Here is a 17,579-nt window from a genome sequence, read left to right as displayed (position 1 = left end):
TACTGACATAGTTTGTCAATTTATGATTAGATCTTCAGCGTTAAAGTTGTGTTGCTTTCCTTGAGACATTTAAAGATTACTGGTCGTCTTTGTCACTTCTCACTCGGGTCATCACAGATATTTAGTAATTCTTCTTGCTATGCATAACAATAGTTCTGGTAGCAGTGCTAGCAAAAAATGAAATAGAATGACTATATGTTTTCTTTAAAGTAAGCAAGTATGCCAGGGAGAAATCAAGGATCCTAATAGGAAACACAAGGCATAGGCAGGGCTCAAATCTGATGTTCCACACTCAGGTAGTTCACCTGTTAGAGCAGGTGCCCTTCGCTCTTCATTATGTTGCTGTATCTGAAAGTATGATGGTATGATTTAAGTTTTAATTTGATTTGATTTCTTAATTCTTATTATAAACTTTGAAATGATTGGTCAGGGTTGGAGATAGACATGCTTGAAGCACTTTATTGTCTATGCAATTTTATACTCAGTAGCATGTTTTTTTGAGCTGACGGTTGAAGCGGGCAGAGTTATAGGGTTGCCTTTGGAGGTGATCTTATTATTTTGTCCTTAGTCTTCTTACATCTCTCTCTCTTTCTCTCTCTCTCTCTCTGTCTCTCTCTGTCTCCCTCCCTTTTCTCTTCCTTCCTTCCTTCCTTCCTTCCTTCCTTCCTTCCTTCCTTCCTTCCTTCCTTCCTTCCTTCCTTCCTTTCTTCTTTTGCTTTTGTTGTTATTGTTTTTTGAAGACAGGGTTTCTTTGTGCAGCCTTGCCTACCCTAGAAATTGCTCTGTAGACCAGGCTGGCCTCAAATTCAGAGACCCTCTTTCCTCTGTCTCTTGAGCCACCACCTCTTGACTCTACCACTTCCCCATGGCAGGGTTATTGTTATTTTTGATTGAAAATCTTGTGTCAACTGACCACATGTGTGAGAAAAATAGCTGTGTTCATTTGAATAAGACACAATACAATAGAGCAAAGTCAACATCATTGAATAAATCCTATACTTTTCTTAGCATAGTGCTTGGAAAGCGAACTTATAATCTTATTTTGAAATTATTTCCCGAGGTTTGAAGAATGCCTTCAAAATTCATTTCTCTGGCTTACATTTTCAGGAAAGAATAGCACCAGAACTACTCATAAATACTGGCCAAGAGGACATAAAACTTTGCATTTTAATATATAATTTGTGAGCCATGCTGGTAGGATTTATATAGAATCAAACTGATTTAGTAAACGTTCAGCACAAAGTCCATAAAATCATCAATTTTTACAAAATTAGTATTAACAATGATTTTGATCAGATTTCTTGAGATTAATCTGCAGCTGGATGTTGAATCCATTTCGATAGATAAGTTTAGAGAGAGTATACTATCTTCTCTAGGAATAGTTCAGTTATAGATACCTGAACTATTTCAGTCAAAATACAAAATAGGGGATATTGAGTCACACTCTTTATCAAACTTTTGACTTGGTGCTTACCCAGGACCACTTTTATATATCCAAAACTATGTATTATTGTAAACAAACACAAGTTACAATATGATTTTAACTCATATTTGTGATATCATCATCTCTCCTCTCATTGGTAGAGTTTTTCCATATTTGTTTCTTTACATTGCATTTCAAACCTCATTTCTTGTAACAGTTTACAAGAGTTGGAGAATTGCTGTTTCCTTTTGTTCACTGTTATTTTATATATTGCATTTGAATTCACAGTACATGGTTTACAGATACGTAACAGAATTCACTGTTCTTAGAGGCAACTCGTTTTCTTTATAGTTTACGAAATTTTCTTGTGTTATTGTAATACCGGTAGGTTGCAGGAGAACCTCCAAACCATTTAGCACCGAGGTAAGAGTACTACTCGAGCCTGGGAGATCAATGTCATCCTGGGTCTTTGTTTCTCACATATTTCCTATAAAACAATAGGTTTTTTTCTGAATGATTTTCGGCTCTAAACATGTGTGGTATCATCTTCCCTTTCTTCTCAATTGCCACGGTGTATGAAAAGATAGAAAAAACATAACTACATCTTCAAGAAATGAAAATTAAAGCTGGGTGTGATGGCATAGCATTTAATAGTAGCACTTCAGAGGCAGAGGCAGGTGGATCTCTGAATTCAAAGACAGTCTGGTCTACAAAATTTCAGGACAGCCAGCCACACACAGAGAAAACTATCACAGGAAAAAATAAATGAAAATTATCCTTAATAATTTCGACCTTCCACTAAGTATTGCAGGAAATGACATGCCTAGACTCTCCAGTAGTTTAGTTGAATTGTTTGAGTATTTTGTGTGTGTTTTAAGCACAATCTCATGCACTTAGAGGAGTCATCACCAAATTCACTTATCTTTTTGAATGCACTTATAACCCCACATTTTCACTAATATTATTTCCCATGAATGTATTTTTTATTGGGTTAAAAAAATCTAATGTTGGTTACATGGAAATATCCAAGTGGTGCAGAAACTTTTCTGGCAACATGTCTTTCAGTGAACGATAATTCATTCTGTGATTTAAAAGGCTACCTTTGTCGTCTTATCAATGATTACATAGGTAAAATATCTCATTATTGACAATACGATTTGTGTGAGAAATCATATATGTCAAATGCAGAATTCATTTAGATCAACAGGCTTTTCCTTTGTGAATTCTGTTTCAAATTATAAAACTTGAAAACATTTGTTTTCTTATTCTGCAGAGGACACAAACTCAGTAATTTACCACAAGAAAAAATGTCATGTAAGCAACAGTCAAGGATCAGAACTTAAGACAATAAGCACAGTATTGCTGATAATGGCAGGTATATGTTAATAAGAGGAGAAGAGATAACTTGGAAAGTTTCACCACAAAGAAATGATGAATGTTTGATGTGATGATGTATTAACTCTGATTTGATATTACACAGTAGATACATGCATCAGTACATAGCTTACACCTCATAAATTTGTTTGAGAAAATTTAATTTTTTTAAATATAAGAGAATGCAAACCTACATAGCTAGGAACACAGTGTACAGCACATTGTTATTATGGAACTTCTAGGACTGAGTACTTGCCTAGCACCAACTGTTGACTCAAACACAACTCCAAACCACAAACAGCAGCAACAACCTAGGTCTAACCCCCCCCCCCCCCCCGGAACCATTGAGTTCCCTGGCAGCTAAGCAATAAAAGAGACTGAAATTCTAACAATTCTTATCTGATAACACTTTATATAATAAATGTTAGGAAACTGTTTAATTCCAGTTTTTCAAGTTTACCTAAAGAAATGATCCTTCTTTTTCAAGTGTTTAGATAAAAGGATAATTTTGTAGATGTAAGTCAAACAAGAATTTAATATGATGCTATTCAATAAAAATACTACCTTCACACATGTTCCACTTCAATGTGGCTTAGAATCAGAATGGTCAATAAATGTGCATTTTGGAATTTTTTTGGGCAAAGTATACAAAATGTGAAATTCTCCAGTGGTGGATGCACACGAGTACTCACGATTTCAGCCACAAGGTGTCGCTCTTTACTTGGTGGAAAGAGTCCATTCACAGATTGGTTCCAAGAGTCTAGCGCTCCTCATACAAAACCCGATTCCATCATTCTGAATGCTGCTTACAAAGGAATCCTTTGAAAATTCTCGAGAATCAAGAGAGATTTCAATTTGAAGACAAGTATCTGATACAGTCAGCGAAAGGAGACGTGTTGGAGGCCGATTGCATATGCAATGTTAGGTTTTCAGAGAAGTGGATCCTGCACTCTGCCACCCCTACGCTGGCTTCTTCTTCTCGCCGTCTGGGAAGCAGGGAGCGGCCAGCTTCATTACTCCGTCCCGGAGGAGGCCAAACACGGCACTTTCGTGGGCCGCATCGCGCAGGACCTGGGCCTGGAGCTGGCGGAGCTGGTGCCCCGCCTGTTTAGGGTGGCGTCCAAGGACCGCGGGGACCTTCTGGAGGTAAATCTGCAGAATGGCATTTTGTTTGTGAATTCTCGGATCGACCGGGAGGAGCTATGCGGGCGGAGTGCTGAGTGTAGCATCCACCTGGAGGTGATTGTGGACAGGCCGCTGCAGGTTTTCCACGTGGAGGTGGAGGTGAGGGACATTAACGACAACTCGCCAGTGTTTCCTTTTAGAGAACAAAGGTTGCTGATTTATGAATCCAAGCAACTAGACTCGCGTTTTCCGCTAGAGGGAGCGTCTGATGCGGACGTAGGGGAGAATGCTGTGTTGGTCTACAGATTAAGTCAAAACGAGTATTTTTCCTTAGAACCACTAACTAATAGTAAGCAGACTAAAAGACCGTCGCTTATATTAAAGAAGACTCTAGATCGGGAGAAAACCCCGGAACTTAATTTGCTATTAACAGCCACAGATGGGGGAAAACCGGAGCTCACCGGTACAGTTCAGCTTTGGATTCATGTCTTAGATGTTAACGACAATGATCCGGTTTTCGATCATTTAGAATACAAAGTAAGAATAATGGAAAATGCTGCTAAAGAAACTCTTGTCATAAAGTTGAACGCCACGGATCTAGACGAAGGTGTAAACGGACAGCTGGAATACTCTTTGATGTCCATTAAGCCCACTGGGAGGCATTTATTTACTCTACATGAAAACAACGGAGAATTGAGGGTCAACGGGACTTTAGATTATGAAGAGAACAAGTTTTATGAAATAGAAGTGCTGGCCACAGATAAAGGAAACCCCCCAATGGTAGGTCACTGTGTAGTCTTGGTAGAAATCTTAGACACCAATGACAACGCCCCTGAAGTGACACTAACTTCGCTGTCCCTCCCAGTAAGAGAGGATGCCCAGCCAAATACAGTCATCGCTTTAATTAGCGTATCCGACCTCGATTCTGGAATCAATGGCCAAGTGACCTGCTCTCTTACACCCAATGTCCCCTTCAAGATTACATCCACCTTTAAAAACTATTATTCGATGGTATTGGATAGTAGTCTGGACCGCGAGAAGGTGTCAACCTATGATTTGGTTGTAACAGCGCGGGATGGGGGTTCGCCTTCATTGAGTACCACAGCCAGCGTGTCCGTGGAGGTGGCTGACGTGAACGACAATGCGCCTGCATTTGCGCAGCCCGAATACGCGGTGTTCGTGAAGGAGAACAACCCGCCTGGCGCGCACATCTTCACGGTGTCTGCGGTGGATGCGGATGCGCAGGAGAATGCGCTGGTGTCCTACTCGCTGGTGGAACGGAGGATAGGCGAGCGCTTATTGTCGAGCTATGTGTCTGTGCACGCAGAGAGCGGCAAGGTGTTCGCGCTGCAGCCTCTGGACCATGAGGAGCTGGAGCTGCTCCATTTTCAAGTGAGCGCGCGGGATGCTGGTGTGCCTGCCCTGGGCAGCAATGTGACTCTGCAAGTGTTTGTGCTGGATGAGAATGACAATGCGCCCACACTGCTGCCCCATGGAGCTGTCGGAACTGGCAGGACGGTGAGTGAGCTTTTGCCTAGGTCAGTGGGTTCGGGCCATGTGGTCACCAAGGTGCGTGCAGTGGATGCGGACTCTGGTTACAACGCGTGGCTGTCATATGAAGTACAGTTGGGAACAGGTGGTGTACGCAGCCCCTTCCGTGTGGGTCTGTACACGGGTGAGATCAGCACGACGCGTGCCCTGGATGAGGGGGACGCTCCACGACAGACTCTATTAGTGCTGGTGAAGGACCATGGGGAGCCAGCACTGACAGCCACTGCAACTGTATTAGTGTCTCTTGTGGAAAGTGGCCAGGCTCCAAAGTCCTTTTCAAAGGTATCGGGGCGTGCTTCAGCCCCAGAGGCATCGCTGGTGGATGTCAACGTGTATTTGATCGTCGCCATCTGCGCTGTGTCCAGTCTATTGGTACTCACGCTGCTGCTGTATACAGCTCTGCGCTGCTCAGCATTGCCTATGGTCAATGAGGCCCCTGAGGGACCCGGGAAGCCCATGCTGGTATGCTCCAGTGCAGTGGGGAGCTGGTCCTACTCACAGCAGAGGCGGCAGAGAGTGTGCTCTGGGGAAGTTCTTCCCAAGACAGACCTCATGGCCTTTAGTCCCAGCCTACCTCCCAATCTGGATAGAGATGAAAGGGAAAGACAGGAATCAGAGTCAAATCACCCTGGACAGGTGAGTTTTCTACAAATTCCACCTTTCTAGTAAATGCCTTTCTAAAAATCGTTTAGAATTCAGTTTTAAGGCAAACATTTAACACTCTACATTTTGAGTGCTGTTTCAAGGAACAATGTCCATTAGCAAAACGCCAGATGTGCATACACCCAGCCTTTAAATCATATAATAGAGTTCTCCAGCTAATAAATGCCCCATTTATTTCAAGTTTTGGTTATAAAATGTTAGAAGTCAACCGAGTGGAAATCATCACTGTTTTACTTGAGCTAAATCACATCAGTTCATTTCTAATTCTCAATGATGTGGACAACCATAGCAGGCTATTTAGATTTTCTTGAGTTTGTCTATTAGCAGTCCTTTGCTTTGATATTTTCATATTCTTTGATCTGTTGCTTTAAAAAAATGTTTGTCTCAACATTGGATCCCTTGTTTCTAGCCCTGAATTGATTTACTGCCCCCCCCCCCATCGCTAAATATCCTCTACCACCATGGTAAAAAATCATCTTCAAATTACTTGGAGATAAAAGTCTATTATTTACTAAGTCTGGACAGTGTTCGGGACCAGGAGATTACAATGTGAAAATGGCAGCACTGGGTGTGGGCTCACCTACACTCTATTCTAACCCTTCTGCTACATTTTAACCTGAGATAGTCTTAATTATCAAGTGGTGATATCTATGGTGCAGATATGATCACAATTCACTTCTTACTGATGAAAAAAACCTGACACTGAAGTCACAGAGGTAGTGTGACCCATTTAAACCTTGTTTTGGAGGATTCCAACCTCATTGTGGTATACTGATCTTCTGCCCGTATTTGCTGAGTTTCCTGAACTACAACTTACATTTTGAAATTTCCTTCCACAAAAATATACAGAACTTGTTTTTGACCAGAGATCAAAACTTCCTATCCTCCAAGCTGATGTTAAAGGCTTTAAATTGTCCTAGCTTTTGCCCACTCTTTCATAAACCTTTATTTTAGGAACAGGAATATATTATATGTTTAATCATTGATATTTGATTATTGTGTGATACTGAAATGTATTGTCTGCACAGTCTGTGGCATTTAGAAGAGGAGCTGAGCGCTGGAGTTTGGGCAACATTTTCTTCAGGAGTATCGTAAAGGATAGATAACATTTCAAAGGGTAAATAGTAAGGTTTTGTGGGTGGAAGAGAAGTATGAATAAGAGTGCTCTTTGAAGAATGACTGACAGATCAGCCATGGGAAGATTATGAAAGCAGGGAAGCACATAGAGGATCTTCCATAATACTTAGGTATCAAGCAAATGGAGAGTCTTTCCTTTCCCCAAGACAGGTTTTCTCTATGTAGCCCTGGCTGTCCTGGAACTTAGTAGCCCAGGCTGGCCTTGATCTCAGAAGTCTGCTGCCTTGGAGTGTTGGAACTGAAGGCCTCTGTAACAACACCCTGCTGAACAATGGAGAATTAAATAACTGCAGTTGAAAGAATTGAGGGAAACTTGCTAGAGGGACCAACAGAGAGAAACATTCAGATAATTGACTCATCATGAATGATAAAGGCAGGTGTGGTGGCACACATCTTTAACCCTAGAATTCTAGAGGCTGAGGCCAAAGGGTCTCTGTGAGGTCAAGGTCAGCCTGGTCTACATATTGAGCTCTAGGACAGACAGGAATACCTAGAGAGACACTACTCAAAAACTTATAAATGATAAGAGAGAAACAAAATGAAGTAGAATAAGAAAGGAAAGACCAATGATTACATGCAGGTTTGTTGATTTATTTAGTGATTTATTTAAAGCACTGCTCATACTGCATATTTGCCAAGCCTGGCTTTATTTGCTGTTTGGAACAGAATGTCCTGAAGAAATAGCTGAAACAATGTATCATTGTCCTTCACAACCTGCTGCCCGCCATGTATGCTTCTGTAAAATCTCATTTTCTTGTTTGCCCCACTTTGTGAGTTTAGGGTATAAATGAGAATGCAGACTGGACCCGCGATCAAAGCCTTTCAGGAGCTATACTGGCTTCTGTCACTTGTGACATTTCCTGTCATAGGTATTAGAGTACTCATAAAAGAAAGACTTCCACAACAAACATGTAGTGGCATCTATTATTTTTAAGTTTGGTGTACTAAGGGGTAGATGACTTGTATGTGGTTGAGCAGGTGGGGAATGGGAGGACACTTATGAACCTGTTACTTTTGAGGTACTAGAATAGTATCGCGATTTGAAACATGGATCTAGAACTCAGAGGGGGTTCTACACATATTGAGGAATAATTCCTTCCCAAAGATATAAGTCCATGAAAGGACAAAAGTCACCAAGAGACAGGCTGCAAAAATGAAAAGTAATATTGAAGAAAATGATTTAGGTAGGCATGCATGTTAATTTCTGAGGCTGCTGTAAGAAATGGTCACAGACTGGGATGAAACGTTTGTCTGTCTCACACTTTTTGAAGCTAGAAGTCCAAACTGAAGGTGTGAAGCACTTGTAAGAATCAATCAAGGGACCACTTTTCCTACGAGAGTAAAACATGTTAGAAATAATAAAGCAGGAGAGAAAAGACCCCTATTTTTTGCTTCTGCTGGTTTTTGATGGCTCTTGGTATTCCTTGGCTTGTGACTTTCAATTTCTGTTTTCATAGTCACATTGCCATCTCTTCTTCAAGTCTTCTTATCTGTGTTTTTGTTTGATAAGGACATATGTAATGGCATTCAGGGTTGACTTGGATTCTGCAGAATAAATTATTCTTAATTTAGTCACATCAGTTTAGTATGTAAAGTTATTTTATATTCATGAGTCTTAAGATGTGGGTACATCTTTTGAGGTATCACTATTCAACCTCCTATGGTAGGTTTAGAAAGACAGAAAGTATGTAATGTTTCTGCTGTGGAGGCTCAGTCCTGGAAAGCTAGCTGCAAACAATGGGAGATTAAGAAAAAGACACAAAGTAGAAGCCAATCTGGGACCAGGTGGATTGCAAGCTTGGATGGAGACATTGCAGCCTCCTCTTGCTAACCAATCACTTTTATTATATTCTGGGAAAAGAAGGGAGTAGCCAGATAATCTTAACAAAGAATTCCATGGGGTGGTAGTGAACCTGCAGTCTTGTAGAGCTAGGGAACTGCGAATTGATCCTTCTACATGGCTCTCCTCTTAGCAAAGGTCAACTGTTACACAATCACCTGTGTCAGCAAACATCTTAGTCTCAGGCTTCGAGTAGGGCATGGCATTCCTTTAGGGTTGTGTTTTATCAAATCCTACTTTAATAAGTGTACTTAAATGCTTTAACCTCCCTTCTAGGCCACCATACACCAGAGGCAGTGCAAAGGAAAGGTAAATAGAGCAAAGGAGGATGTGGCTCTGTGGAGAAATAGTTATTTGGTGTGAATCTATGTTGTCAGGTTATCAGCAGTTGAGTTCACATGAATCATCATCAGCAGTTTGATCCACTTGCAAACACCATTCATGAACCAACAAAGGCAGTCTGAGCCAGAAGAAACTTCCAGGCTCTGCCAAATGGCCTGAGCCTGTCAAAGTGGCAAGTAGCTGCCAGAATACCACTAGAAATTCTTTGATGCATTTCTTTCTACATAGTCACGACAAATGATGACCAAAAAAACTGTAGCAAGGCGAACCAATGCCACACTGCTTTGTTCACTGTCTGTTCAGTTATATTTATACTCCTTCCAGTCATTATGTGTTCTCTCAAGCATCCATCCACTCCAGCAAAACACCACGTGCCCCTTTTCCATGCTGCTTCCAAAGAAACACCATGTATCTGTTCTCAGCAAAATATTCTTCCACATGTCTGCTTCAGCAAAAACATGCTCTCATAAGACCGTTTCCAGGAAAACATCCCACAACACAACTCAATCTCCAAAGAAACCATACATTTCCACTCCAAACACCCTTATGTTGTGAGACCTGTTAGACATGGTTTTGCTTATGTTAAGAATGCACACTAGGGACTACAGCCATTCTCTACAAGGTAACCAAGGTTGAAAGTCAGAGTGTGAAGATCAAGTAAATGTTAGGAAAGAAGATGAATAAATGTTTTATCTGGAAGTTAAAGGTGTTTGAACATCTTAGTCATGTGGAAAAAAGAAGCAAGCAATGAAGGAGACATTAGGGATAAGACAGCACTGAAATGAAGGTGGAGTTAATAAGGTTAAATGGAGGAAAACATTCATATTTTTTTCCAGAGAATAGGGGCAGCCTAAACTGGGGAGAGATGGCAAAGTAGTTACCAGCTTGTTACTCTTCTAGAGAATCCATGGTGTTTGACAGCTGTTAGTAACTCTAGTTCCAGAGGACTCAACACCCTTTTCTGGCCTTCATAGATACCAGATATGCACATATGCATGTGCATCTGTAAAGACAAAACATACTCATAAAATAGTAAATTTGAAAAAGAATAGGTAAAATAAATAAGTGTTGCTATGAAGAAAAAAGCCCTCAATTTTATGTTTGGTGATGTATATTAATGGGAAAACCATGACATCCCATGATGGGAATAATGTTGAGAAATTGAGAGAAGAAAAAAATAGGAAAAATGCCTATAGGCAAGGAGGATACATCCATTTGAGTGTCCGATCTAGGTAAAGGGGAATGTAAGTATCTATTGTCAGCATGGCTAATAAAAAACTTAATACAGAAGATCAATAGGATGAATAAATAGTTAACTGTGCTGGAAATTGAAGAGAATGTTTAAGATGATAAACAGAAGAGTGATTCTAGGGTGTCTTAAAGGGCATACTGCAAATGGTTGACTTATGTTGAGGGATAAGTGATGTAATATGTGTACATTCTGGTAGACAGGAAACATCAGGAAGAATCAAGGGACTGTTGCCATCAAAGGGATAATGCATGTAGAAGAAACAGAGGAACAGGAGAAGATTGTATTAGTGAGAGAATACAATACTCCACATGGATTTCAGAAGGGAATTGAGGTACAGAAATGAACCCAATGGTCATTTCATATAGAGTTGTTTACAGACTAGCAGTGTAAAAATTGGATATACAATTTATAATATAGTACTGGGGTCATATAATTTACATTTATTTAAGGTTTGTTTATGTATCTTATGTGTATGAGTGCCTTGTCTGCATCTGTGCCTACACACCAGAAGAGGGCAGAAGACCCCATCATAGACAGTTGTAAACAACTACTTGCCCAGAAATTGAACTTGGGACCTCTAGAAGAACAGCCACTGCTCTTAACTCCATCCCTCAAGCCCCTACATTTATAATATGTAAAATATATCTTTTATTGTACTGTTTGGCTTGAAACTTTTTGACTTGTAGCTATAATAACAGACAGCAGTAATATTCCTTTGTGAATAATGTATCAACATCAATGTGTTGCTACCATCATGTCCTTGGAAAAATCAAAGTTAACTTAAACAGTACCAATTTTTTCCTACTGATGATGAAATTAAGATGTGGTAGGGGAAAAAAAGCAAGTTTAAAGCACTGGTAGTATCTTAAATTATATTAAATAACAGGATGTTGTTTCTTGGTATGTTTTCTACAAGGTGAATTGAAAACATAAAATCATTGTTTTATATAGATTGTTGTTTACCCATACAAACTTACTACAGATAGACACATCCTTTAAAATATAAACATTTCATCCACTCTTGGAACTTATTAACAGTGTGTATTATTTGAAATCTAGTATATGACTTCCTGTCTTCCACTTCATGAATTTTATGTGATCACTATATTTCCACTTGGAATTAGTGGTAGTTATGGGTGAAGGTCTTGAAAATATTACAGGGAAAGAACATTGCTAACAAACCCTGCATAGCTATGAGAACTAGAGACTTACCACAACGAAGCTAAATGTATAATGTTCTCTAATTAAAAATTTTACACACACACACACACACACACACACACACACTCCAAGACATTGTTAAGTAACACTTGATGCCGAAAATAAATAATTTACTGTTACTAGATAACCAATATTTAACTCATACACGTACTTGTAATAGAATATTCAGAAAATGCAAGGGAATAAAGGCTTATATCAATGGAAAATATGAAGACTACTGATCACTACACTTACACAATCATGCCTCATGATGTCGCTCTTCACTGCAAACTTTTTTTTTTTCAAAGAAAGTCACTTCCTTCAGAGAACTCGCTGTGAATTCTCTAGTACCAGGACATCTTCAAAACAGCTTTTTAGAGGCAGTTTCAGGTAAAGTATTCTGTATACGGTAGCTACCACCGCATCTTTCTACGAGTGTACCATGCTATTATTCTCGCAAAGCGGTCCAGGATCCCCGCGCTTCCTGCTCTCGCTCCTGCTCCTCACAATCTGGGAAGCTGGGAGCGGCCAGCTCCGCTACTCTGTTCCAGAAGAGGCCAAACACGGCACCTTCGTGGGCCGCATCGCGCAGGACCTGGGGTTGGAGCTGGCGGAGCTGGTGCCCCGCCTGTTCAGGGTGGCGTCCAAAGACCGCGGGGACCTACTAGAGGTAAATCTTCAGAATGGTATTTTGTTTGTGAATTCTCGGATCGACCGGGAGGCGCTGTGCGGACGGAGCGCGGAGTGCAGCATCCACCTGGAGGTGATCGTGGACAGGCCGCTGCAGGTTTTCCACGTGGAGGTGGAGGTGAGGGACATTAATGACAACCCACCCGTGTTCCCCGAAACCAACAAAAACATGGTGATTGCCGAGTCGAGACCTCCAGAAACTAGATTTCCACTAGATGGCGCATCCGATGCAGATATTGGAATCAATTCCGCCTTGACCTACCGATTGGATCCTAGCGATTATTTCGCTTTGGACACGCAAAGCAATCGTGAGCGAACTTCTTCATTATCCCTTGTGTTAAAGAAATCATTAGACAGAGAAGAAATTCAGGAGCATAGTTTATTACTAACAGCTAGTGACGGAGGCAAACCGGAACTGACTGGCACAGTTCAGCTTCTGATCACCATCCTCGACGTGAATGACAATGCTCCAGAGTTTGATCGGTTCGTTTATAAAGTTAGAGTGTTAGAGGATGCACGTAACGGAACGTTGGTGATTAACTTAAACGCCACAGATCCTGACGAGGGTATAAACGGAGATATAATCTACTCCTTCAGGCGGCCTGTATCCCCTGCGGTGGTGCATGCATTTAGTATAGATCCCAACAGTGGAGAAGTTAGGACAAAAGGCATATTGGATTTTGAAGAAATTAAACTATATGAAATACCTGTGGAGGCAGTGGACAAAGGGAATATCCCAATGACAGGCCACTGTACCCTTCTGGTGGAAGTACTAGATGTAAATGATAATGCACCAGAGGTCACGATTACTTCCCTGTCACTTCCAGTCAGAGAAGATGCTCAGCTAAGCACTGTAATAGCTCTGGTCAGCGTGTCTGACCGAGACTCTGGTAACAACGGGAGGGTGACTTGCTCTTTGACGCCTCACCTCCCCTTTAAGCTAGTGTCCACTTTCAAGAATTACTATTCATTAGTGCTGGACAGCGCCCTGGACCGTGAGACCACTGCGAACTATAAGGTAGTGGTGACAGCGCGGGATGGAGGCTCGCCCTCGCTGTGGGCCACGGCCAGCGTGTCCGTGGAGGTGGCTGACGTGAACGACAACGTGCCTGTTTTCGCGCAGCCTGAATACACTGTGTTCGTGAAAGAGAACAACCCACCTGGAGCGCACATCTTCACAGTGTCGGCGATGGATGCGGACACACAGGAGAATGCGCTGGTGTCCTACTCTCTGGTGGAGCGGAGGATAGGCGAGCGCTTGCTGTCGAGCTATTTGTCTGTGCATGCGGAAAGCGGCAAGGTGTTTGCACTGCAGCCTCTGGACCATGAGGAGCTGGAGCTGCTCCAGTTCCAAGTGAGCGCGCGGGATGCTGGTGTGCCTGCCCTGGGCAGCAATGTGACTCTGCAGGTGTTTGTGCTGGATGAGAACGACAATGCACCCACTCTGCTGCCTCACAGAGCTGTCGGAGCAGGCGGGGCAGTGAGCGAGCTTGTGCCTAGGTCAGTTGGCATAGGGCATATAGTAGCAAAGGTGCGCGCAGTAGATGCAGACTCTGGTTACAATGCGTGGCTGTCATATGAGCTGCAGTTGGCAGCAGGGGGCATGCGCAGTCCGTTCCGCGTGGGTCTATACACGGGCGAAATCAGCACGACGCGTGCCCTAGACGAAGCAGATGCGCCGCGCCAGCGTCTGTTGGTGTTGGTTAAGGATCACGGCGAGCCCGCCCTGACTGCCACAGCCACAGTGCTGGTATCTCTGGTGGAGAATGGTCAGGCACCCAAGATATCATCCCTTGCTTCGGAGAGCACAGCATCTTCGGAGGCGTCGCTGGTGACTGTCAATGTGTACCTGATTATTGCTATTTGCGCGGTGTCCAGCCTGTTAGTTCTCACGCTGCTGCTTTACACCGCGCTGCGCTGCTCAGCAAGGCCCATCGATGGAGCTTGTGCTCCAGGGAAGCCCATGCTGGTGTGCTCCAGCGCTGTGGGGAGCTGGTCACATTCTCAGCAACGGCGACAGAGGGTGTGCTCTGGAGAGGGCCCACCCAAGACTGACCTGATGGCCTTTAGTCCCAGTCTCCCTCCTGTGCTAGGCTCTGCAGAGGACACATGTCTGAGAGAAAGGCAGGGAGAACATTTGAAAGAGGTAAGTTCATAATATAAAACATTGTGCCTGACAGTTGCTCCTTCGTGATATCCTTTCTCTCCATCATTTCATTAATCTAGTTAACAATTTCTCATCCTTGCCGCCTTTAACATAACAATTTCTATATTGACACTGGATTGGTCACTCACTAATGAAATATTGTTAGAAACCGTAGTAAAGTGTCACAAACAAGAAAAAAAATGTTCTTGTGTTCCTTTTTGGGGGGGTACACTTCATAGCTTGAAATGTTTGTTTTGTAGAAGAACTGGAAACATTTTACAAAATATTGTAGTGAGGCTAAATAGTTTTAAGATATAGTCTCAATGTATACCTACATACACAGGTTATTTTTTAAAGAGCTCATAACTTCTGATTTCTAAGTGATTTTTTTTCTTGGGTTAGGATCTAGCCATGGAGCTCAAGTTGGGTGCCAACTTATTTATTTACTTATTTTTAAATTTCTAGTTATTCTTTTCTTTAAAAAATGGTACTTAAATATCCTTACTTTTTTCCTTTTTATTCTTTTCTCTTCCTTTATTCTCTTATATATTACACCCTGACTGCAGTTTTCACACCCACTTCCCCATGGACGCTATCTTTTGATTCTTCTGTATGTGCTCGGGAGTGCTGGGATTTCAGGTGCAATACACCACACTTGGTTACAAGTGAAATCTGTATTAATTAATTAATTGTGACAGGTTCACCCCTCATACCTATGTAGACCAGGCTGACCTGGAACTCACAGTGACCGTATGCCTCTGCCACTTGATTGATAGTATTAAAGACCTGTGCCAAGGAACCCTATTTGTTTTTAAGGCTTTTCTAGTTTGTCCTTCATTATCCTCATATAGGACCTTAATGTTCACCTTTACATGAGATGCATTTTGTGATTTGAATTCCTGTATATCACCATAAACTTGAGATTATTGTAGTGTAATACACATATTTATATACATATAAAACTTTAACCAGATCTTCATTAATTTATCATTTAAGCTATGTATCTATGTTTTTACTAAAAAATACACTTCCACAAATTACTTTATTTTATATGTTTGGCCAGACTGTGTCTATGGTCCACATGCATTTAACGCCTGAAGTAGCCAGAAGAGGGCGTCAAATCCCCTGGAACTGGAGTTAGAGGTAGTTGTGATCCATCATATAGGTGCTGGGAATTGAACCCAGGTCCTCTTGAAGAACAGCCATTTTTAAAATTTATTCTTTCATACGTTACATCCTGACCACAGTTTTCCCTCTCTCCACTCCTTCCACTTCTCCTCTTTTCCAAATCCCTCTCCCTCTGTTTCCCTTCAAAAATAGCAAGCCTACCAGGGATATCAACTGAACATGACATAATAAGTTACAATAAAACTGGATACAAATCCTCATGTCAAGGCTAGACGAGGCAACCCAGAAGGAGGAAAAGGGTTCCAAGAACAGGCAAAAGAGTCAGAGACACCTCTCCACTCCCATTGTTAGGAGTACTACAAGAAGCAAGGCTATATAACCATAACATATGTAGAGGACCTATCTCAGACCCATACAGGGTCTGTGACTGTTGCTTCAGTCTCTGCGACACCCTCTGAGCCCTACCTAGTTGGTTCTGTGATGTTCTCATGGTGTCCCTGACAGCTCCAGCTCCTACAATCCTTCCTTCACACTTCTTCTGTAGGATTCCCCGGCTCTGCCTAATGTTTGGCTGTGGTTGGCTGGATCTTATCTCATCAGCTGCTCTGATGACAATGGGACTAGGGATTAATCTCTGAGTATAGCAGAATATCATTAGTAATCATTTTATTCAATTTTTAAAGACATGTTAATTCTATCCTGGATCTCTGGGAACTACAGCCTTTGGTTCTTGGTCATCTAGGCAGTGTCAGGTGTGAGTTCCCTCTCATAGCAGGGACCTTAAGTCGAACCATTGATTGGCCACTCCCATAAGTTCTGTGCCACCAGCACGCCTTGCAGTGGGACAGATTGTAGGTCGAAGGTTTTGTTGCTGGGTTGGTGTCCCAGTCCTACTGCTGGAAGCCTTGCCTGGCTATAAAAGATGGCTGATTCAGGCTGCATATTCCACATTACTGGAAGTCTTTGCTAGGGTCCTTCTCATAGATTCCAGGGAGCTTCTACTGCACTAGATTTCCACATTTCTTGCCCAATGTCCCCCAAATTTCAGTCATATCTCCCATTACTCTTTCCCTCTCTGCCACTGACTGATCCCTCCGGTTCCCATTCCACTTGCTCCAAGTCCACCTGCAAATTCTATTCTATTTCCATTTCTCAAGACTATCCATGCCCCCTTTGAGCCCTCCTTGTTACTTAGCCTCCTTGAGGCTGTGAATTGTTATTTACACACAATTCTTATTTACTTTACAGTCACTCTCCTAAAGGTGTTTATCAGTTTCAGGAGTTTTCTGGTAGGATTTTTGGGGCTGCTTATGTATACTATCATAGCATCTGCAAATAATGATTCTTTGACTTCTTTCTCTTTGTACCCCTTTTATCTCCTTCAGTTGTCTTATTTCTCTATCTAGAACTTTAAGTACTATATTGAATAGATATATAGAGAGTGGACCACCTTGTCTTGCTCCTGATTGGTGAAATTGCTTTGAATTTCTCTTCATTTAATTTGATGTTGGTTATAGGCTTGCTTCAAATTGTCACAATTTTGTTTAAGTATGTCATTTTTAAAAGCTGGAATGTCATATTTCATATTGGTTTTTTTCTTTTTCTTTTTTTATTGGATGTATTTTTTATTTACCTTTCAAATGTTGTCCGTCACCTTTTCCAGTTTTCCCCACCCCCGGATAGCCCCTATCCCATTCTCCCTCCCACT

General features: G+C 41.8%; 2 protein-coding genes across 3 annotated transcripts in view; both read left to right on the top strand.

Moving 5' to 3' along the window:
- LOC127663731 (protocadherin alpha-4) overlaps window positions 1-17,579 on the top strand; it is a 213,887-nt gene that overhangs the window by 47,388 nt on the left and 148,920 nt on the right. Inside the window, exon 1 of one of the 2 annotated variants that reach the window (XM_052155425.1) lies at window positions 12,350-14,683. The exons of the other annotated variant lie outside the window; for it this stretch is intronic. Coding sequence (XP_052011385.1) covers window positions 12,350-14,683 — 2,334 coding nt within the window. Of the gene's footprint in view, window positions 1-12,349; window positions 14,684-17,579 lie in introns of those variants that run through there. 2 annotated transcript variants of the gene reach the window in all.
- On the top strand, window positions 282-11,050 carry LOC127664101 (protocadherin alpha-11-like). Its single transcript, XM_052155982.1, is given in 5 exon segments — window positions 282-354; window positions 1,812-1,846; window positions 3,723-3,795; window positions 3,798-6,109; window positions 10,904-11,050. Coding segments are annotated over 5 exon segments (2,640 nt in total).

This window comes from Apodemus sylvaticus, chromosome 13, assembly GCF_947179515.1.
Source record: "Apodemus sylvaticus chromosome 13, mApoSyl1.1, whole genome shotgun sequence".
NCBI classification, from domain to species: domain Eukaryota; kingdom Metazoa; phylum Chordata; class Mammalia; order Rodentia; family Muridae; genus Apodemus; species Apodemus sylvaticus.
The sequence above is the reverse complement of the archived record's forward strand: the minus strand, read 5'-3'. Positions and strand labels throughout refer to the sequence as shown.